The sequence below is a fragment of the Stegodyphus dumicola genome, chromosome 2, assembly GCF_044657685.1.
Source record: "Stegodyphus dumicola isolate Sdum_Otavi_A_Nest chromosome 2, ASM4465768v1".
Taxonomy (NCBI): Eukaryota; Metazoa; Arthropoda; class Arachnida; order Araneae; family Eresidae; genus Stegodyphus; species Stegodyphus dumicola.
In genome coordinates, this window is record NC_140769.1 from 44,210,405 (window position 1) to 44,234,117 (window position 23,713).

Consider the following 23,713-nt stretch of genomic DNA (forward strand, 5'->3'; position numbering starts at 1 on the left):
ATATTATCATCCCTCATAAAATTGCTTGCTTTTAAGTTCGAGTTCCCCCCTCCCCCTTAGGTGTGTGCTTTTATATCATTTATCCGCATATCCATTTGTCTGTATATCAAATGATAAATAAGTAAATGTGGAAAAAAAACATAGAGAAGCAGGACACAAAAAAGTTTAATTTTTAACATCTGAGTTAATACGCTGTGATATTTGAAAGAAAAGCCAATATTTTTTAAAAATATATCTTGATTTAGAATTTTAAAAATAAAAAACTAATGAAAAAAATGAATGCTTAGAAGAAAGCATATAAATTTAATCGCTTATATAACATTTAAATTACCAAATGCGTTGCTTAGGAAAATCACACAAAGATAAAAGCAAATGCATTTCACAAAATTATCTAAGCTATTTAATGAAATCTGGCATTCATGCTTAGAAACACACCACCTGATTAAAGGAGATATAACAAAGCTTACACAGTTAAACACAGGAGACACAGTACTCAACGAAAACAATAGAAAACAGGAACATGCTGCATCCCAAGATCTATTTTCCAAAGACCGCCTTCTCTGAAATAATGCATTAAGATAATGTTCACCTCTAACTTAGGAAAAAAATATTTTTAAGTACATTTTAACAAAACCCCAGCGCGGACGTCTTATAAGAAATTACTAGAAATGTAATCTACCAGAAACGTTTCAGCTCGGAATAATAAACAAGAGTTACTTCCGAGCACGTCGGAAGAGGGGAAATTAAGTATCAATACCTGGGGACTACAGCCTGCCAGACATTAGGAAACAAACTTAATTCCTCGAGCGGCAACGCTGATCCGTTCTGGTGAAAGGAATAACAAAGTCATTAACTTTTTTGCGCGATTGTTTTCTATTCCTTACCTCTTGAAACGCAATTCCGTAATGAAACGCAAAGGCACGCTCTTGCATTATTCACTCGCCGTGGTAAGGATTAGATGTGGCATGGTTCTTCTTTCTTCGCAGATTGCGTGGAAGATAAAGATGATGGTTATGATGTGTCCGCAATTATTAATGACACAGGAAAAGCAGAGGAGACTCGTTTACGAGATTCCTAGATTAGTTTACCAATTCCGCTAAATTTTTAAACAAACAATTGATCTGCAGTCTTGCACAAGTGCATGCATTAGTTAAATAAATCATAAATATCAGTTTACAGCGCACGCCAGCTTTAATACCTGAGCATCCCCAAGTAGTGTTTTAGCAATTTATCATCTTCGACAGAGATTCTACTAATTTAACTCAAAACTTGAAAGTTTAAATAAAACGAAGTTAGTTTAGGTTATTTATCACGGTAAAGAACTCGGGGGCTATTTGCCTTAAAAGGAATGTTTTTGTTGAAAGCATTCTAAAGGCAACTGGCTCACATGTTATATATATTATAATCCCATCTTAGCTAGTCTAATCACTTACCGAGAAGGAAACTCGGTAACAATCAGTGATTTTAATTGTGGGTTAACATAAAATGTTTGAAATGATAACTTAAAATTTTCTAACAACCGATTTGGATGCGACAGATGAAAGATTACAAACTGAAACCTGCTTCTCCACCGATTAGTCATTTCATTAGACATTGATGAGATCATTAATGTTTAAGGTCTCAGAAAGCTAAATGTAGCCATATTTTTTTTTTTATATTCGCTGCGCTATTGATATTTGGGATGTAAAACGTTTTACTGCTTGGAGTTAGAAAAGAGGTTCAAATATCTGGTTAATATTTTTGTTCTTCTGGCATGTTTATTCAGAAAGTTTATGCCATGTGCTAACACAGAAAAATATTAACTCAGCATCTGAAAAACTCTGAAAACTATCAAAATGTTTAATTCAATTTTTCTTTGAAGCTGAGAATGGCAACTATTTGTAAAGCAATTTAAAATGCAATCCTAAATTTTAAGATTTTTATTTTGGGAAACATGTAAGATATCATTATATATTTAAAATTGAGAATTTTAAGTTCCGAATAATACAATCAATAGGATGTTGAAAGCCTATTATATGATGTTGAAAGTTTATTTCATAATTTAGTTCATAATTGCTTTGATGATAATTTAAAAATATTATGAGATAATCCAAGTTTTAAGGCATGAGTTGCCTATTTTAATTATTGTTTACGTTAGTTATTATTGTTATTATTAGTTCTTAAGTTAGTTATAATTATTATCTACTTTTTAATTCTTCCATTCTCATTCCGATGCAATTCATAACGTAATGAGTTTCACATGTTCGCTTATTCGATTAGTTAGAAAATCAAGGCTAACAAGTTTATAAGAAACCCTAACAGATGCTAATTAAAGTTTTTAAAAAAGCTTGCAGATGCCAGGTTCATTAGATTATACGCAATAGCGGAAGAAACGCTTTAAAAGTACATAAATGTTCATGAGAAAAATGCACAACAATTTTTATGAAGTATTAATTTCAATTGTATCACAGACTAACACAAAAACTGAAAATAACCATCTCACCTAAACAGTTTAGAACCTTTTGCTTTTTACTGAGTTTAATTTCGTAATGAAGAAAATTCTTCATGTAGATTGCTTATAATATTCACTATTATTTCATTGACCACTATATCAAAAATTCTTTTCAGTTATTCTGAATAACAAATTCAGCCAGCCGCTATGAAATTTCAAGCAGTGTTCAGGCAAGGTTGTAGAAATCAAATTTTCGTATGTTAAGTTTGTAATTATCTGTTTTCTGCTTTCCAATTAAACCTGGCCCAGAAGTAAGCAACTTTAAGGAAGAAGAATTCACGAGCCTTTTATTTATGAGCACTTGCCAATCAGTTAGTTTAGTCATTGTTTAAGCAGCATAGTTGACATTGCAACTGTAATGCTAAGTCGTTTTATTTTACTATTCGTAACATCAAATTTACATTTGCTAAACTGATTATGACAAAGCACAGTAGAGCTGTCTGTCTAAGAGAACGGATACCTTCGTGAAGTACTAAGGCATACTAGCTCGTATTCATATTATACGCGAGAGACATCACGAAAACTATTCTGTTCGCCGCAATTTGAATTCGGATCGAACTTCAGGAATTTTATGTACTCGGTTACTCGTGGAAACCAATTTAGGTAGCCAGATTTAACTAAACAGCATAAGTTTATTTATCTTCGTTCCGTTTCATCGTTCCATCCATCATGGCAAATTAAAAAAGGAGCACGAAAAAACTGCATGCATGACTCAACAACATGTTTCAAAACAAATTTAAAAGTGAAATGTATGTTACAAAATAAAGAGAGTATGGCATTCAAGAATGAATTTCCTGTGTTTTCGTTATCATTATTTAATTTTCTTTCCTTACAAAAATAAAATATAAAATAGATATGCTCCAGCGTGATAAAAATCCAAAGCAAATTTCCTTCAGAGAAGTTTGCAAAATTCAAGGGAACTCACCTTCTTTCATGTAATTATGCGAGTAAAATTCTTTCTCTATTCAGTTCTCCTTAATACTGAAGCAAAGAGAAAGTCGACAAATAAAAAAGCTAAGTGTGCAGAAAAAGGAAAATAAATAACTTTTAATATTAAATTTCTGGTTGCTTATACAAACACCTCGAAAAATTTACTGTGGACTTTTAAAGATAATGACTTCTAACTCTACTCAAAGCATTGCAAAAATAAGATTGAAATTCACGGAACTATACTTGTCACTGAACTCAGTCTCTAATTCGTTTCACTAAGATCACCAAAAGACTTTCGAAAACAAATGGAGCTAGTACAGACAATTGCATTGTTAAACTAAACAGTTTTAATATAAAAGCCAGAAACATAAAATTCTTAGTGGCTGTTATTACCCAACTTTTAGCCGATGCGCTTTGGAAGGATAACGGGTAAATAAGTTAATCAAAAATAACTCCGTCCAGTATGTTATGCATTTGAGATACGCATAAAATTTCAAGCATTATACGTGTTTCTTCAATAGTGGTAAATGATGAAATTCTTTTTCTTAGGTTTCTTGCAATTTCATAGTTTCTATCGAACAATAGATATCTAATAGAAGCAGGCGATTATAAACGTGCATACGAAAAAAATTAGATCTCTGTATCTGGAATACCTACGATTCATTATTTGCGAATGAAGCGGATAATGAACAATTCTAAGTGAAAAATCAAAAATTTCATGAAATTTTAATTTATATAATGAGATAAAAGTTGTTTACCACAGTTAAAATGAAATACTTTCGAGGAAGACATTCTACCAGCTCCTTGCTTAATTTACAAGCGAAAAGATTTAGACCACCAGTGGCCGAACAGCTAAAATATAGCATGCTATGACAACAGAGTTCGGTTCATGCGAGGATAAATAAAAGACGCTTTCTTAAATAAGGAAACACATTTCATATTCTTTCGAAATAATGCCCATCATTTGCAATGCCAGTCCTTTTTACTCAAATGGATTTGAATTTGACTGTTCAGAATATCCAAAAATCCTTCTTTATTTAGGGCTCGTCTCAGCTTTAAGAAGATAATGAAATCTGCTTAAGCAAGATTAGGTGTGTACGGTGGATGATCGAGACTATAATTCTTCTACATATCATAAATTATTCCAAGACAAAGCCAGGCATTTTCAGGCATTCAGAACCAGACGAGCCAGACATTTTCATAGAGAAGTAACCAAGATCCCGCCTAGGTATTCTCTCAGCGTACACGACAGATCCTTGACAGCAGATCTGCCAGAACATCCTTGTACCATCTTAGCATACATTGTTGCTCTTTCTAGTTAATAATTTCATTTTTTCGATGTTTTTGTCACTGTGAGAAGCCGTAGTCTACCATTTAGAACAGCGGCTTCAGTGAAATCCCATCACTCCTGAAAACGTTCAAACCGTTCATAAATGCAGTTTAGAGAATCATCTCCGAAAACTTGTTTCATATTTTCTCCCACTTTTCGGCATGCCTTCATGGTGTAACAGTAGCACACTCGACGCCTATTCGAGAGATCCAGGTTCCAGTCCCAGCGAAGGCGTTGCTCATTCTTCATGTCTCTAGCAACAAAATAACCTAATGATTCTTCAGTTTCTTAACATTCTTTCCTAGATTTATCAAACTTGAAGCAGAATTCGCCTGCTGTTCCAGTTTACAGCCACAGCCTACCTTTGCTTATCAGAGTGTAACTAACAAAAATTCGCAATGCTTATTTCTATGCCACACTCAGACATGTTCAGACACGTTCACATTTTGTCGTTTGCCCATTACCACGCGTGCGCTTCGTATGATGTTATTCGCCAAATCTTTTTTGTCACACCTTCAATAAGAGTTCGTTTCGGGTTCGCGTAGTTAATCCTTCAGCATGAAATGGTTAATTGGTCTACGAGGTGGATTAAATTAACTAAGCAGACCATATGTAATTAAATCCATTTATTCAGGGCGCGGTGAAAATACTAATGGTGCTAGACTGTTTTGTATATAAATGTCGAATCACGGACGTAAATTCTAGGGATTTTGTTTCTTCAGATAAAGACGGTCCCGAAAACGAGAAGAAAACTGAATTGATTTGTAAAATATATCTTAGCGGTGTTTTCTTGGAGAATTTTAAAGCAGAAATGGTTCGTATTCACGTTACACACGGAGAAGGCTCCATGAACCCAACCTGACGGCCCGGGATCCTTAAGGACTAAACCGTATTTGTGACTGCACTCACCACCAGTATTCGCATTTGTATGGCCAAGGGATATAAGAGTGCAAGATTAAATTATATACGATGGCAACATTTTTTCTAGTCTAAGTAATAAAAGATAACAAAAATCAACTTATCATAGACTTTTTTTTTAGTTATTCGAGGATACATTATCATAGACTTTTTTTAGTTACTCGAGGATAGACAGACTCCCTTTTAAAAATGGGATCAGCAATTTTTCTGTTAGTTTGTTTATTAAAATGAGCTGAATAATTAATGCAATGGATTAAAGTCATTTCATTATTTTGCGTTTTATGATAATTTAATTAGTTTTCACTTTTTGTGTTGTATTTCAGGTTTTCTTTTGTTATTAGTCTTAGATATAGATCTTATTACATGACGCACATAATAATTATGTAGCATTTTTGTAACAACGCGTAGAATCCTGAATCACAACGTGATGATCAATCATATGATTGTAGGAAGAAATCGAAAATTCGAATAAGCCTTCTAGAAATAAGTATACACCAAGTAGTGCATCGTAAAAGAGAATATTAATATAATACTATGAATATCCTCAATATGCAATACATTTAATAATAATAATAATAATACAAGAAAGATAAATGAAAATGTCTGGTTTAAGGAGCTTTTAGTTTCTTAAGAATTTTATTCAAAGAACAGCTTTACAATGCTAATTTGAATACCTTGAAGGGAATTTGAATCATTTTTTTCTGTCTTGTTTAACAGATGGTGTCACAAATGCTGCTTTATTTATTATTTTATTTTCTTTTATTTAAATGACGCATGAACGTTTATTTAAACGACACATGGCGTAATGAACGCTTTTTCTTCACGATGAAGAAGGAACAATGCACGGTTTATCCGAAATGTTTACCGCTTTAGTGTAATTTCAGAAGAAATCGAAGGTTCAATTTGCCTAATTTTAAAATTCAAGTTGTGCGTCTGTCATTATTTTATGCTAAGTTAAAAACGATTTAAAAAATTGTAAATTAAGTATAGAGATTTTTGAAATAACATATGTATTTAATTGAAATTTATTGCTGAAGCCACGAAAATCGAAATAAGTAACTCAAATATTAAAATTTGTATTAAGAACGATGAGCCATTGAAAGCGTTTACTTTGATGAGTGGACAAATATGGCGGCAAGAGTTATCTTAACATTTAAGTCAACTTCACACAGGTACGAAGGGAACTGAAAACTGTAATAACACTTCGAAGCAAGAGGCGAATAAAAAGCGAGATACTTAAAATCGTGAAAACAGAAACAAATACTACGCGATATTGCATCCGGCGCCGAATGATTGCCTAAAATATAAAAATTTTAAACAAAGGATCCCGTCTGAACATTTCGAAATAGAAACAATTTTGCTGAAGAAGACGAAACGTTTCCTAATTTATAAGTTCTATAACATCTTTAAAAAATTTCTTTATTATGGTTTCCGATTTCTGGGAGGAAAAAAGCACAATTTATTTTATAAAAGACTTTTAAGCACGAGGTTCAGATTTAATTTTAAAGCAATTGTGCAAACTTTTTTCTTTATGGTGCTGAAAGTAGAAAATTCCAAGGAACGTCGATAGACTATTGTGTTTAAAATATGAATTTAGAGAGAGATAGACAGTTAATTTCCCGACATTTATAAAGATGAATTTAATTTATAAAAAAAGACGTTTTAATATAAAATTAAATAATTTATAAAATAGATATTTTACACATTTCACAACAAAGCATTTTAGGAATTTTTTTCCTTATAGGACAAACAAGATTACACATCAATAGCGGTATACTTCAGATATAAAATACTCTATCTAAATTTCAGTTCTTAAAATATAATGACGATTTATAACAACTGTCCTTTTAAAATATTAAATGAATATCCACAAGTAGTATGCTTATTTATTTTTTTTATTTAGGATGTATTTGATTACTTAAATAAACAACGGTCATGAACTACCTGTCTAAGCTTCGTCCTTCTTTTTAGGACACTGCCAGATAAAATCCAACGGTCTTCTACACCCTCTTTCTCTGTCACCAATCGCATGAGATAAATGTTAGCTCAATAGATTTTAAATACCATCTTTATTACACACAGACTATAATTACTTATACAAAGGGCGCTAAATAAGTTTAATTCTGAGTAAACTATAATACTTGTGACGAAATGTAGTGCCATGATTACATTACCCTTCTGGAGTATAAAAATAGATGCAAGGATTGCTGGTAAGTATCAATTTATTTTTGTGAGGCTGCGAAAAGTTGATAGTCAGTACTGTCTGTGAACAACGGAAACAACTGTGGCGACCGCAGAGGGTGATGATTTATGGCTCGCTGTTCCCCTGCTTTCGGTGTTTTTAGCGGAGGCTTGCTTTTGGCGATCTCTATGGGTCGAAACTGAAGTGCGATGTGAGAAGTCGCTTTATCTTGAGAACAGAACCTGAGTCTGTTTCATGAGGGTGAAATACTCTATTTCGCCACATTAGAACTCTTCAGCAAGGAATGCAAGTAATCCAACTCTTTTGAATTCGCGAGCGTTAAGTGGTTCGCGGGCCGCCATACCCCCAGCATCTATATGCTAATGAGGAAGTACGACTTGTTGCCGTGTTTCAGAGCGCATGCGATGATGTGTTGATCGTTGCGTTGGTGGGCTGTGTCAGCTCCGTTCGTTGGTCGTGGCTAGTTGAGCCCCTTGAACACTTGTGAAGTGAGGTGCCGTGAGTGGTGCGAATGGCGTAGTTCATCAGTTTTTCCTCATGTTGTTAGGTGTACGCCTTCCTTTTACGTCAAGTACCTGTTCCTGTCACGTCCGAAAAGGCACCACTGTGACGGCTCGAGGGATCGTGGTGGTTTATGGCTAGCTGTCTCCGTGCTTTCAGTGTTTCGGTCCCCCGGTATTAATTTAGTCAAAGCCTAGGTCAGAGAATTTGAATAAAGTGATTTTTTCTTAACTCTGAAAGAAATAGGATGGCCATGCTCTTGGGGAAGCGAAAGAAAGTGCATGCCATTAGACATTCAACAAATTACAAGAAGACTAGAAGAGAAACACGCTAATGTGACAATCAAAATCGTAAAAACAACCTTGTATTTAGCGTAAGTATATTGAAACACTCAATCGATTTCGAGGGAAGCTAAAGGTCCCTCCTCATCAAGAGAAAGAAATACATAGTAAGAAGAAAAATAAAGGGGAAAGAGTCTCAGAAACACGTGGTTCCTTATGAGCACTGCACGTGGTTATAACCGGATTTTTAATCATAGTTACTCTGGCCGCCTACTTTTACTGAGCCAGGCTATCTGATAAAATATGTAACACAAAGGACAAGAAAAATTAGTGAAGTTAAAAATAGGCAGCGAGGGGCAATTGCACTTTCACGCTCAAAATCTGAACTTCGAATGATTTGCCCCTCGCTCCCTATTTTTAACTTCGCTATTTTTTCTTGTCCTTTGTGTTACATGTTTGATCAGATAGCCTGGCTCAGTAAAAGTAGGCGGCCAGTGTAACTCTGATTAAAAACCCGGTTATAACCACGTGCAGTGCTGATAAGGACTACGTTTTTCTGAGACTCTTTCCCCTTTATTTTTCTTCTTACTATGTATTTCTTTCTTCTGATGAGGAGGGACCTTTAGCTGCCCTCGAAATCGATTGAGTGTTTCAGTATTCTTACGCTAAATATAAGGTTGTTTTTAAGATTTTGAAGGTTACAAGAATTTAAAGGGTACAAGATTTCATGGAGCAATATGGTATTATATGCCTTACGTGTCCAAAGAAGTGTTTCCCGATAGATCCCAAGTGAATCGTTTCCTCGTAGAAGTGATTTTCAATGAAGTCCTTTTTCCTCGCCTACTTTTTAATTTTTTTTTTTTTTAAATGGAGGTATCTTAAAAGTCGTAGTTCAAAATTGGAAAAACCTTAAAATTTGTGTATAAAAAATTAATAAAACGGGTAAGTCACCTCAAAAATGTTGTATATACAACAATAACTCAATCAAAATACTCGCTATGGAATAGCTACAGTTTCGTGTTCAATGTGTTCTATGCTTGGTTTTCAAAATTTACATGATTGGGTGCAAAAGTGCAAAAGAATGAAGATCATAATGTCGGAGACAATATTTGTAAAGTGTCTCGAATCTGTTTAATCTGTTAAATATTAACTCGATAAGATAATGCAATCACATTTTTTTATTTGGCTTTCGAAATTGCAAAAATTTATGGCCGACCTTGTACTAGCTCTAATGCTACGTAATAAAATGAATTATTACATACGCTACAAAAATTCATACAAATTTCCTATCCCTGTGAAATGTCATACATACTCTCAACCCTATTGCGTTATACAATAGTATATTTCACTATATTCATTCTGTATCATTTCAATGATGCATAATAATATCCTAATGTATTATATGTCTCCATTATATTTATGTCTCCATTATATTTATGTTAAGAATTCCTAACTTACATTTATTATTTCAAGGAGTCCAATCCAGATATCTGGATTAGCAATGGTAAGGAATATCATTTCTTTTAGAGCTTCACGATGGAAATGTTTAGCCTAAAAGCAAAGTTCTGGCAAGAGAAATTTTCATTTTTATTATCGCCTTCACGAGAATATCTACCCTTCGTTGAACAGTAAACAGAATCCGAAACATTTATTTATTTACTTCCTTTTTTTGTGTACGTTTACTGAGAACGGGTCTTTCATTTTCTTTCTCAGCTATGCGCCGACATTCAAACCTCCACTTTTTTTCGTTTCTCAGTGTCACTAGAACTCGCTTTCTCTTTTCTGATGATCCACCCTCATCTCAACACACTTCCACCCCTAGCGTGTCTCCCAAGAGTTTGCCAAAAGAACTGAGAAGATTGAGAATGAAAGGCTATGGATTTATGAGGAAATATGAAAGCGTTTATTTTTTGTAGCTGACAGCTTTATGTAAGAAAACGAGCATCACATGGATTTCATCAGATCGCAGATTTTTTAATTTATTTCTTGATTGATTTTTAAATAACAAAATATCATAGGAAATAAAAATATATAAAGTGAGAAAAAGAGGCACATTATTACACATTTTTTCTCTCATTAATTTTTGGATCAGTGATAATGCGGAAAAAAGAGGGGAGTAAATATTCCCCAGAAGGATAGAAAGACCATGTGGCTCATTCTTCTTTGATACAATAGTGTTTTTCTTGAGTTCTGTTTTTTTTTGTTTTTTTTTGTTGTTTGTTTTAATCGCATGTTATGCAGTGTTTGAACTGATGATTGTGCTTTCATTAACTCGTCACTTTTATGCCTCAAATATTTCTTTGGACTTTCTTACCGCATATTTGTATATTATTGAGGAGAAATTGCGTTTTTATACAGCATAGTTTCACAACGTGGAGGTCATCACCACCTGTCTGAGTTGAAAAGGTACATGATTGTCTAAAAATCCTTAAAATAAGCATTAAAATATTCACCTGATACAGTATCGTATCTTTCCAAGAAATTAAATCATTTCAGTCGATTTATATTGCATGTATACTCATTTGTGTATATGCAGGGAACGAAGTTATAGGGTATTAGTCTAAATTCTAAAACCCAACAACAAATATGATCCAGGTATATCTGATGCACGCGAATAGTACGTTGTGTTGTTAGAATATGTATATTGTTTATCAGGTCTACAGATGAGTTGGGAAGCTTTTAATCCTTATTATTCTCTTTCCGCATTGTACGATGAATTTTAATAAAGAATTTAATAAGGATAAATGCGATAAATACCTAAAAACGTTTAACCAATTTCAGTCAGCACCTACAGATCACATTCAAAAGACATTACTATCGCAAGGGTAGGGAGTCAAAGATAGCCGAAGATTTAAGAAAAAGATTCAAAGCTGAATATTTAGGACAACTTAAATATTCTAAGAAAGCCGGTAAAATTAAGGAACAAGTAAAATTAGGAGAAATAGTTTTGGTTGGGAAAGAAAATATTAAACGGATTGATTGGCAGCTAGGACGAATAACTAAGCTGTATCCAGGGAAGGATGAACATGTTCGTGTTGTTCAAGTAAGAACGGTGACATAGTAAGACCCGCGAAGAATATTTATCCTTTAGAAATGGGTGAGCAAGCAAACGAAATGACGGTTTTGCAGTCTATTCCGGATGGAAGAGTCAAAGCAGACCTGAAATCTCCACCAGTTATTTCCAGAAGTGGGGGAAAAATACATAAGCCAAAGAGACTTATTCTGTGATTTTGAATAGAATTGCATCGTACTCAAGGTGGGGAGATTGTTACGAAATCACGAGCTGATAAGACAGAGGGCGCTGACTAACAGCGCTAGAGCAATGCAGATGTTTTTGAGATAAAAATAAGCAGTTGAGAACCGAGTAACGGAAAAAAGTGGTCGTATGTAAAACAAATGAAGAACTGTAACAAATTTTCGGTGATGTATATGTTTTGTAAATAGACTGTAATATTTTTTTTTTCTATTAGCTTCACATTTTTGGATTTGTAAAGATCTACCCAGCAGTCAGACTGAACGTAAGTACAAAGTAAATTCGATTTATTAATTTGATATTTTGTATTTTTACCTAACGTAACAGCCAAGACTCACACGGCAAACAAACCTACTTCTTTGATTGAGACACACATATTTAAGGCAGACATATTTAAGACCCACATATTAAGGCAATTTAAGGCAGCCAATTAGGATCGCTTTTCTTCCCAGTAGAAATTTATATCTGTGTGTGTGTATTAATGCGTAAAATGTAAAGAATAAATGCCGTTCTTTAATATGCTCTTATGATTGCAGTCAACGTAGCCGTTCAGTATACTGAAATTAATTTATTGCCGAGGATCCACGAATGTTTCAAGAAATCTTGCTCCCAATTATTAATAGCCTAACAAAATTGTCCCATCGTGAATTATAAGGCTGATCTAGACTTATTGAGAGAAACTGTAGGATAATCCGCATCTAGAAGTCGTAAATTAAGTTTAATTTATTGCCAGCAACCGAAAGGGTGTTAAGTCCTTTAATCGGATATCAGGCAATCCCTTCGACTGAAAATCCAAGTGTATGACCTAGTTTTTGGCTACTTGTGTTTGATGGTAGTCTTTAGTGCTTGCCACCAGTAGAAAAGTCATATTTTTATTTATTAGTAAAGCTATAAATTGTAGACTTATAAAAAAGCTACTATTTTTTATCTAATAAATATAATTTGTCTTTATGTCTAAAATATAAGATTATTACACAACATGCTGGAAAAATCTTGAGGAAAAGAAAACGATTCTTAAGAAACAAAAATGACTTTGCAGCACTTGCGATAATTTCTATTTGAAGAAAACATTCTTCCTTTCAAAATCCTTAAAGAAATGGTGATATTTTAATCTGCACAAAATTGTGAGTGTCTGAAGAAACTGCCTTTAAAATAACGTGATATCTATTACATTTGGAAGCGGATTTACGTTTCATCGATTCAAATGCTTAAAATGTTTGCCCTGCAAAATTTTCATAGAAAGGTGTACTTAGATATTTTAGATTTTTGGCACTTATACTTTCATTACTTACTGTAAAGAAGTTGATTTTTATCTAAATGAATGCAAACTGAATCTAAATTTTGTCCTACCATTCTGCCGATCTGTTTTTTCATATATTTTCTTCACTAGTATCTTTAAATTTTGTGAATGAGCAAAAATTAAAACTTGACTTCTTATAGATAGTCTGATGCATAAGGGATCATACACTCAAGCTCTATTTTTTTGGTGGCATTATATGCCACAAAAAGTTTTACTACCGAAATACTATTTAATTTTTTTTTCTGCTTCTTTTAGCCACGACGTTCGCTCATTCCAGAATTTATGTAGATTTGAGCGGAAATCAGTTTTACTCTAACGTTTATAGAATTACGAATAAGAGTGTGAGAGTTTGGTCTGTCTTGCCACACTCTCACACTCTTATTGCTGCCAATGCTGTCTTGCCGATTAAATCAAAATCTGTTGGCGACTCTAATGCTGGTTTTGATGTGATTATTGCAGAGCGAGTTTCGATTCCGCTTTGGTGCGTGGCGTGTTTGAATTTCTGTCGGAGTATATAGTCTTTAGTCTTATAGTCTTATAGCCAGAGCTTATAGTCTTTAGTCTAGTTAGATTTAAATTGTTGAATTTATAATCATTGTGAATGGAACCTTGGAATAATAAATTTAGCCTCTAATTCACAAAGAAACACAAGAAATAAAAATATTGAATAGGAATATTGAGGGTCACAAACATTTATAATACTTTTCTTATGCCTATTGCTAATCGCAATTAGAATTTTTTTTGGGACGGGGAGTAAGAATGATTACCTCCTGAAACAACTCTCACAGTGGCCCTAGAACCTGCATAAAAAAATCTGATATGTACACCACATGACTTCCTTGTGCGGAATATTAAATTATAAGCATTTTTTCTTGCCTTTCATTTAAACTTATTCGATTGAATTAAATTTACTTCGTCGATAGAGCATAAACCACAATAGAATAAATGCACTATTTAAAATTCAATACATTTGTTTACCATAGCGACACTCCGGCGCTAAGTTCACTTAATAGCGTCACATTTCATTCATATTATAATTTAGAATGCATATAAATTGATATCATTTGAAGAATTATATAACCGTTACTATATGTTCTATTCAAAAACTATAATAAATCTAAAACGATGTATGAAAGAAATTAAGCAAACAAAACAAAAAAGAAACAGTTTTTCATAGACGATTCAGTATTTCTCCTTCAATTAATTCAATTCTCACTTCCCGACAAGGCAAAAATACATAAGCACTCAAAATATCTATATTAAAAATTACGAAGTGAATCTTAAACCTTTATTTCCTCGAATAAATTTCAGAATGCATAACACATGATTTAATTCGCAATAATAAAAGAAGGCGTTATCTTTGTTGTTGCAAAGCTTAGTTTCTCTAGATTGACAACAAATCCGCTATTTTGCCAATCTTGAAATGTAAATAAACATGACCGCCATCACAAAAACAATTAGGCTTAACTGCACTTAAACAACTTTTAAATTGTTCATAACTCCATAAATACTTCATGCAGATTTACTAAAGGCATAAAAACCTTAAGCAGAAGATAAAAACAACATAATTCAATCATTTTTAAAGCAAAAACTGCACAACTTACCAAATTATAAGAGTAAAGAAACTGAGATCACTGAGTCGGTTAACAGAGTGAATATATATATATATATATATATATATATACATATATTTATATATGTTTGGTGCGGCTGATTGCAACCAAAATACGAGGTGCACATCTACATGTTATAGCAGTCCTATATACAGAATTTCAACGTTTTGAGGCTACTCGTTTTCGAGTTATGCGAGATACGTACGTACAGACGCTACGAAAAGTTCACTTCAGAATTCATTTTAAAGCAGTTTTATAATTTTTTTGGAGGAAAAGAGTCTTTTATCCTGTCCTTACGTACAGATGTCACGCAAAAACATCGTTAAATTGCATTCGATAGCGGTCAAAATGGACATTTTCGTTGAAATATGATGCCTGAAAATTTTCGCGTTTACAATGCTTCCTTTTTACTTCATACAAGGATGCAAAAAAGCACACATTTTTCCATTCAGAAAGAGTCTGCTTATTGTTTTCGAACCAGAGGAATTTCCTAAAACAATACAAACACATAAAAATACAAAAAATAGGAAGAGGAATTCTATCAAAATCTGATTCAACGTTATCAAGAGAAGGTAAATCAGATGCAATCGAATCCCTCCTTTCTCGAGTCTGTTCATCCAAAATTAGCCGATGAAACATCTTAAATAATTTAGTTATAATAGTTCACCACAAAATTCTGAATGTCTCCCCGACGCAACTCTCCATTCATATGAAATGAAAATTTACAAAAACAATTCCATATGAAATAAATTCAATGTCCAAAAAATTAAAAGAAAAATAGACACTACATATTGATATTAAAGTTCAAATTAAAATGTGATTAACGAAAGTTTCTCACCACCATAAATATCGTCTTCGCAAACAGTTCCCGTTGGCGTGTTTAAGCATATTTTGTAAAACGATTCTTGGCATTAGAAATAAAGAGACATGCTTTAGAACACTGCATTGTGAAATCTGTAAAAAATACCGTTATCATTAAATACAAGGTGTCTGAAATGGAGCTATCACACCACCAGATTAGAGCCATCATTTACTTCCAGATCTGTTTTAAAAATCAGCTATAGAATGTCACCAAATCATGTGTATAGCTTTAGGTACTCATGCTGTATCATACGACACTGTGAAGGTTTGGTACCAAAAGTTCAGAAACAAGGGCTATGACATCCAAGAAGCAAAGCGCTCTGACCGGTCTACTGATGTTGATGAGGTCCGTCTGCGAGAACTTGCGTAAGAAGATCCGTATGCAACCACCTGAGAGCTTGTTAAGGAGTTACACGTTAGTACTATGCCCATTAGTCGTGTTTTGCATCGCATAAACCTGATGTACAAGTTTACTCGCTGGGTGCCGCATGCGTTGACTGAAGCAGATAAGGACACACGTGTTCGGGCCTGCACTAATCTGCTCTAATATCAACGGAAGGACAAAATTCTTTACTGGATCGTCAGTTGTGATGAACAGTGGATTTATTTCAACAACACAGACCAAAAAAAGGGGTTGGTTTGCGTCCGGTGAGCAGGACGGCAGTATCGCAAAGAGCAATTTGACTAATAAAATAATCATGCTTTGTATCTGGTGGGATTACCGTGGCATTATCCACAAACTGTATCTGGAAAATGGTAAAACCCTCGACAGCAAGGTGCACAGCGATATGCTGTTCCAAGTTGAGGCTGTTATCAAGGAAAACGTCGAAGTGAGTTGCGGCGCAAAAAGGTAATATTCCATCACGATATGCAAGACCACATGTGTCTGCATTCCCAGGCTGGACTCTGTAGGGACTCGAATGAAATCTTTATATAGACCCGACATCGTTCACCTTTTTTCGGACCGTTCTACCTTTTTTTTCCACTAGCAGCTACATCTTGCTGGTGCTATCTTCCATTCTGCACAGAACTTTCGAAATGATGTTGATCTGTTTTGGATTCACGATTACCAAGTTTCTGGTACGAAGGCTTTGAAAAACTACCAAAACGTTGGCAGAAAATCATAGATTTCGGTGTTTATTACTACCTGCACTAAAGGTATAGCTTTCATGTTTTTTTTTCTAACTTTATTAAGAACGTTTTCTTGGGGAAAACCTTCGTTACAACCAGATAATTACATTAATTAATTAATATTATAATTAACAGACAATCATAATTTTTGATCTCACTACTGCGTTAGAAAAAAGAACAGCAATCCGAAAGGCAATAGTAGACGTTAATGGCTGCTTGTTTGGCGCCACTGGCCAAAGTTTGTCGATGAAAAGTTTGAAATGATCCAAAACGTGAATTTTCAAATTTTAGAAATTTAGATTTTGGCAAGCATTATAATAACGCAAAAAAAAAAGGAAAAAATGTTAGAAAAGAAACAAAATTTTCGACTTAGACTAGAGTAGACCCTTTGTTAATAAAAGTATAATCAAGAAAAAATGTACAGTAATATAATATATATATTACACTATAAAACCCTCTAAAAGATCCTTCTTTTATTTGAGCTCTTAGATAAAATATTCACTACTTCAGAATTTTATAGGGTGTAGACCTCTCCAGCTTTTTTAAGTCGACTGTTAATGAAGTTAATTGGAAATTCATTTTCTTGTACAATTTTAGAAGAAGAATTTCTTATTGTGGTTGTTCAATTTCTGTGCATATTTTTTAAATTCTGGTAATTTGATTAAAAATTGTATTTGCAATGACGTTTTAGAGATAAGTTTTGTTATAGAAAAAATTGAATTCTTTTCTTACTTCAGCTTCTCTTTTATCTTCCTGCCTTCTGCTCTCATTTCGTTTTAATAAAGGGTCTTTTACACCCTTTCAAAGTTTCAGCTGTTACTTTAGACTCACCGATAATTTGCTTGACGTCTACCAAGACTTTAGACACTTAGGATGAGTGGCAAGCGTATTAAACTCTACAACCGAAAAAAATCCTAGTGCTGTAGAATGATTTTTTTAAATGAAAAATGATATACGAGAATATGTACTTCTAGATGTAACAATATTTGCTAAAACCATATTACTCCTCCCTCATTCGACAGCAATATCTGAAAGACATAAAGATATGTTTTCAGCAGGAGACGTGAGTTTAGTACACTAAAAACTCCCTTGAAGAATGACTCTAGTCAATTAATTTAATAATAATAATAAATATATTATATGTTGTTCTTGTATGTATAATTGACGTATTAAATGAATGAAATATTAATATTAATGAAATATTAATTCGAGTTAGTTATAAATAACTAACTCGTAAAAGTAAAGAGAAAATTAAATAACCAAAAAGTCGTTTAATAGATAATTAGAGTTAGATGAGCTTTGACATTTCTAAAAAACTTTTATTGGTCATATATTAATTTAGTAATTCTACGTAGCGATTCTATCTATGATAACATGATAGTAATATCATAAAATGTCGCAAAGAGAGTGAAATAAATGCAAATACAAAATTAATATTTTTTCAGGTCTAGTATGTTTCCTTGCCTAAGTTTGTACAAAATATATTTGTTGTATGGTCAGCCTGGATTTAAGTCAGTCAGACATTACGTTTTTGCATATCTTTACGAAATTTGCACATAAAGATATGGAATTTAATTTATTAAAGCATAATTATTTTTTTACTGATTGGGCATTTTGATCTACAGAGACCATATAAAATGTTAGATTTTTAAATATTTATCACAGAATTTTTCTTATTATCACTGCTGAAACTGTTCCTATAAGGTTCTATATCTCATTTTGACAAGCTTTCTATTCGAAAACGCATGTTTAAGATCAAAATTTAAGGTGTGTGTGTATTTAATTATGGCAAAGCACACTAGGGCTATCTGCCTAAGAGGAGGGATGCCTTTCGTGGAGGACTTTCTAAGGGAAACTGGCTCGTATACACGTTACACATGGAGAAAACCACGAAAACACCCATGCAGCCAGCCCATTCGCGGGATTCGAATCCTCGGACCGAACTACCAGTGTTCAGCGACTTTACCGCTCGGCCGCTGGTGGGCCCAAAATTTAAGGAAATAAAACCTGTAGCCTTCACGAACATTTGTTTAAACAAAAATTAAAAAAAAAATATGAGAAAATGTACCAATAACTATAAGCATATTAAACTCTACGGTTTAGTAATTTGTATCAGAATTGCAAATATTTAAAGTATTTAAACTGAATACTATAGAATTAAATTGTTGAAAACAGTCTAGAAATTTATAAAGAGACAAAGTTTGCGATCCACTTTCCTTTAAGACAAATGCATCTTACATATACCTGAAAAAAAAAAAAAAAAAAAAAAAAAGACTTCCGTATGAAATTTTCTACCATTATCTAATCCAACATTAAATTTAAAGACCAAGTCAAATGTAATAAAGTAAGTTAAGCAACTCGTTCTAATTTCATTTCCGCTCACAGGAAAAGGTAAAAATAACAGATCGTGAAACGTTCAAATATTGGTTTATTTTGCATTTAATATAGTTAAAAAGCGACAAACGAAACAAAATTTTTCTTCGTATAAAAATTTTGTTCCATTGCAAATTTAGAAAGACAGTTGAAAAATTATTTTCATTTCAGAATATATGAGTTGTCGAAAGCTGCAGAATTTATCAAAAATTACTGAAATCTACCACCGAATAAGGTTTTAACCAAAACGCGTGCAATGTAATACAACTACACACCGAAGAAAGAATTTGCTTTACTTAAAAATAAGAAAAGAAAACCTTTTCAGCCAAGCAAAATAAACCTTTTAAAATAATAATTTTTTTTGATAGATTTTGCTTTTGCTATTGCTTTGTTACTTTTTAAAGTGGATTAGATTACAGATGAAAGAAGTCTTTCAGTTCACAACCATAGCTCTTTAAATCACAATTTTAATAAGCAAAATTAGAAAGCAAAAAAGGGCAATTATACGAAAATATACAAAAACTGAAAACAGACTTTAATTTATGCATATTCTACAGACCATTTTATGCCTGCAACATGGTTATAATACATTTGAGACCTAGATAAACACATTTTTTTCCAGCTGTTTAGGTTTAAAAAATACGAAAGTTCTGGACACAGAAAATGAAAGGGTAATTTGTTTACCTTTTCCTTGATTTTTATTTAATAAATAATTTATATTTTAAAATAAGCGTCTGTCCTAATATCTATTCCTTAAATATTTCCTTCTAGTTTCTTTCTTTCATCAGACTCAGTCGGTTTCAGTTAATGACTTTAATTCCATTTAAGAAAGCTAACGTTCCTCATTTTGTATTTTTCTATCTTCCTCCTTATATTCTTCGTTATTTAAAGAGCGACTGGAGTGAAGGGGGACTCAATCGCCAAATCCAAATGGCGGCGAATTATCGTTCTTCCCATTTCAGTTCTGCTGCCTCTTGTAGAGTGATGTAGAATTTTTCTGAAGCCAGAAACGTAAAACTTCAACGATATCTACACAGCAATTTAAACTCCGAATCTTTTGTTTGCCAATCTCACATGCTTCCTAGTATTCCAAGAAGAAACGCAGTGAGAAAGGAGAAAATTCCTTTGTACTTGGCATTTTCAAAGTACAAAGTGTCACTTTGTACTTGGCATTTTCAAAACGTATGTCATATCTGAACGACTGCTCTTTAATCAAATCGGGCGTGTTTTATTTAAAATGAAGAATGAAGCTGCGCTACCTCGTAATTCAAGATATTTCCATTAAGTGCTTTCTCGGCCACATCGTGGATTATAACATGTCAGCTCTAATTCATCAGATATTCAGTGTGTTGCGGTTACAACAAAATATTTCTTTTCAAGTTAGAATTACCCATGTGCGTAAGATTAAAGCATTAATTAAACTCCATGAGTATCCAAAGTGAGGGAAATTTCGAAGAAATAAAAGAATGTTACGCAAACCCATGTGGGAAAATATAAAAGGATTATTAAAGTTACAAAACTCCCATAATCATACTACGCATAATGACAGAAAATGATCGCTGAAATTTAAAGGAAGTTTCTCTGAAGTTTTTTGAGTTAGCCTTCCTAGAAAAGCATCTTAAATATTATATCGGGTGTGGTTTATATTTCATTTGCCTCTAAAAGAACGCAATTTATGACTACGTTGTACGAAAAATTGCTAACTTCACAAAACGGAAAACAGAAAAGAGAAGAGGAACTGCTTACCTGCCGGTCGTCATTTACAGCTGCGTGTCATAAGATGAGATCGGAAGAAAAGCAGGCCACAGAAAAAAGAAAGAAAAACAATGTTACCACATGAAAATGATACAAGAAAAATATAATATATGTGTCAAAATTAAATAAAAATGCAACAGAGTACGTTTAAACATACATATATCATTATTCATATTCTGATTTTAAAATAATAATATTTTTCGGACTCTAAATTCTTCAAACATATTCAAAAAGATAACGTAGGAAATTTAAAATGCAATTTAAGATGTCATTTATTTCTGAAGTCCTATTTTAAAAAGAATTGACATTGCATTTTTACTGTAGGGTACTAAATGACATAACAACTAACATAGATTTTATACTTAATTTTAAAAACTGCAGTGTTTAGATGGTTATACGAATATGGAAAAACATACTAGGGAAAGTGGCTCGATTTCGAATTACGCGTGGGGCAAAATCACGAAAACCAACCATGCACCCAGTCCTCGTCTAGGCTCGAACTCGAGAACTACGACTATTTAAAAGTCTTTAACAATTTGGCAAATGGTGGAAAGCGCTCTTTATAAGAATCATAAGAGATAAAATATCTACATTCAAAATCTTTGTAAGAGTTCTTTTATTAGTATGTAAGACACAAACACAAAAAATAAGACACAAATAGAAATCACACTGTCAGAATTCAGAACATAATCCTATTCATGAAGCAAGATCTAATTTACTTCTTGTCCAACAGATGGAATTATTGGTTTTCCGCATTCGGTCACAGCATCAAGCCCCCAAATTATTTTAACTTACCGCTAAAATTTTTCTGCTCAGTTTTCTTAAAGACTTGAGATGAAATTCTTAATGTATAAGAATTTTGAAATTTAATAATGTCCTTGAATCATTAATTTTATAATTGAGTAATTAGCTTTTATTTGCTTGCTATGCCATTCTGTACCCTTTTAAGTCAATTCTGAGCAAGAGTCATTCCCATTTTTTCCCGACACTTAGCGGAACAATTGAGGTTTTGAGGACTATTAATTGGTATTATAATTATTATGAATATTATATGGACATTTGTTTATTAATTTGAAATCTGCGTCTAGTGTCTTCTGCAGAGTTTATGAAAATGTAGTCAAAAGTGAATTAATCTGTTTTTTTACTTAGATGATACAATTTTCACTGTAGAAAAAAAAACTAGTTCATATAATCGAAAGCAAAACAGTCATAATGTGGATTTAACTATATGAAGCAGATACAGAAGGATATCTAAAGACATCATTGTTTAACAGTTTAATGCAGAGAACTATTAAACTGCGAGTTCCGTTGTGAGTTTTCTGTATCTGTGCTCATCTTAGTTAGCAGATTTACTAAAATCACTCTGCACATTGTAGTATCTGTAGCGGAAAGTCACTTTAATTTACTAGCCACGGCACTAAGACGGTGAATACTGTAGTTTAGTTAGCCGTGCCTTCACTTAAATTTTGCTCATATTAAAATTATGCGCTAAGTTTCTATTGCTGAACGTCTAGTTTGTGTTTGTTCCTGCAAAATTTGCAGCCTTTAGTTTGTATGCTAATTTCTACAATGTCTGCAGCGGAATCTTTATGGTCAATATAGTTTTAGTACTGTCTTAATATCTATACGAATCAAGAAAACGTTCAGGTTATTGTACCTATTGTCGTATTATTTTCTACTTAAAGCAATGTGTTTGTGTGTGGTGGTAAACCTCCAAGATAAACAGGGCTTAGCATTAGAAGTGAGTTAATGAGCTAGGACTCTTACATCATTTTACTATACAGACATTTCTTGCAAATTACACAGTACAGAGATTCTTTTAATTGGTACTAAAGATCCAAATACTGCTTTGAAATTGAATAAGTTAACAATTTCTACCAGAAAATCCTTGATCAGCAGCCAGGAATCTCTCAAAATCGGATAACGGCGTATAACGATAGTAAAAGTTTACAGATAAACATTTCCAAATGTACCCAGGCAGAAAGCCGGGGAAGTCTCGAGAGCGGACAAACAGATCCCATGTCTTGTACGCGGTACCGATAAAAGAAAACAAACGCCAAAAATAGGAAAAGCAAACGGAAGAGAAGCGGATTTCGGGAAAACAATTGACGTCAGGTCCGCAACTGCAAGCCCGTAGCAGAGAGAGAGCAAATATTGGAGAGGGGGATGAGCGAAATTCATTTTTGCGCGAGCTCTCCCTCTGCACGCGCTTTAAAGTGTTTGGGAAGCAAACCCGTCGAGCCTATGTTGATGTTTCGGAGTCTCTTGTTTGCGTTCCATACTCGAACGCCGAATTTGTCTTATCCTTCTCTCTTCTTCACTATTCCAGAGTCCGCCGAACCCATTGCACTCCGGGAAATGTATCCTTGCGAAAACTGCAACCAAATCAAATTACACGCCGCAGTTTGTTCGGAGAGACAGAAGATAGCTAGAAACCGTTTTTTAACCCACTCCTCTTGCCTTCCACTTGAGTACACAACAGGGAAACAAGTTAGTTCTAGTATACATCCGTCACAGGAATACAGGGGGTAGACAAAGCCAAACAAACTGAGAAGCAGCAAGTTATCAGTAGTAGAAAATAGCCAAGCGAAAACAACCACAGAAGCAAAAGACGATCGGAATGACACAGAATGTCAAGCCAGTTTCACTGAAAGGAAGCAAGAATGCAAATCAATAAAAGAAATTTCCTCAACAAACAAGTAGACGCTGTCCTACCCAAAACTTTCAGGTCAATGAATACTATCACATATTTTGGCTGATAAACTAGGAAGCC

At 33.5% G+C, this 23,713-nt stretch overlaps 1 protein-coding gene and 1 long non-coding RNA gene across 3 annotated transcripts in view; one reads left to right on the plus strand and one right to left on the minus strand.

Moving 5' to 3' along the window:
• Nucleotides 1–23,713, minus strand: part of LOC118202282 (transducin-like enhancer protein 4) — a 645,188-nt gene that overhangs the window by 154,931 nt on the left and 466,544 nt on the right. For both annotated transcript variants that reach the window (XM_085810638.1, XM_085810637.1), the window contains exon 10: nucleotides 20,932–20,951. In XM_085810638.1, the coding sequence (XP_085666764.1) occupies nucleotides 20,932–20,951 (20 nt within the window). The remainder of the gene's footprint in view (nucleotides 1–20,931; nucleotides 20,952–23,713) is intronic.
• Nucleotides 12,030–23,713, plus strand: part of LOC146998389 (uncharacterized) — a 33,851-nt gene continuing 22,167 nt past the window's right edge. The window contains exon 1 of the long non-coding RNA XR_015039419.1: nucleotides 12,030–12,172. This is a non-coding gene — a long non-coding RNA (uncharacterized LOC146998389). The remainder of the gene's footprint in view (nucleotides 12,173–23,713) is intronic.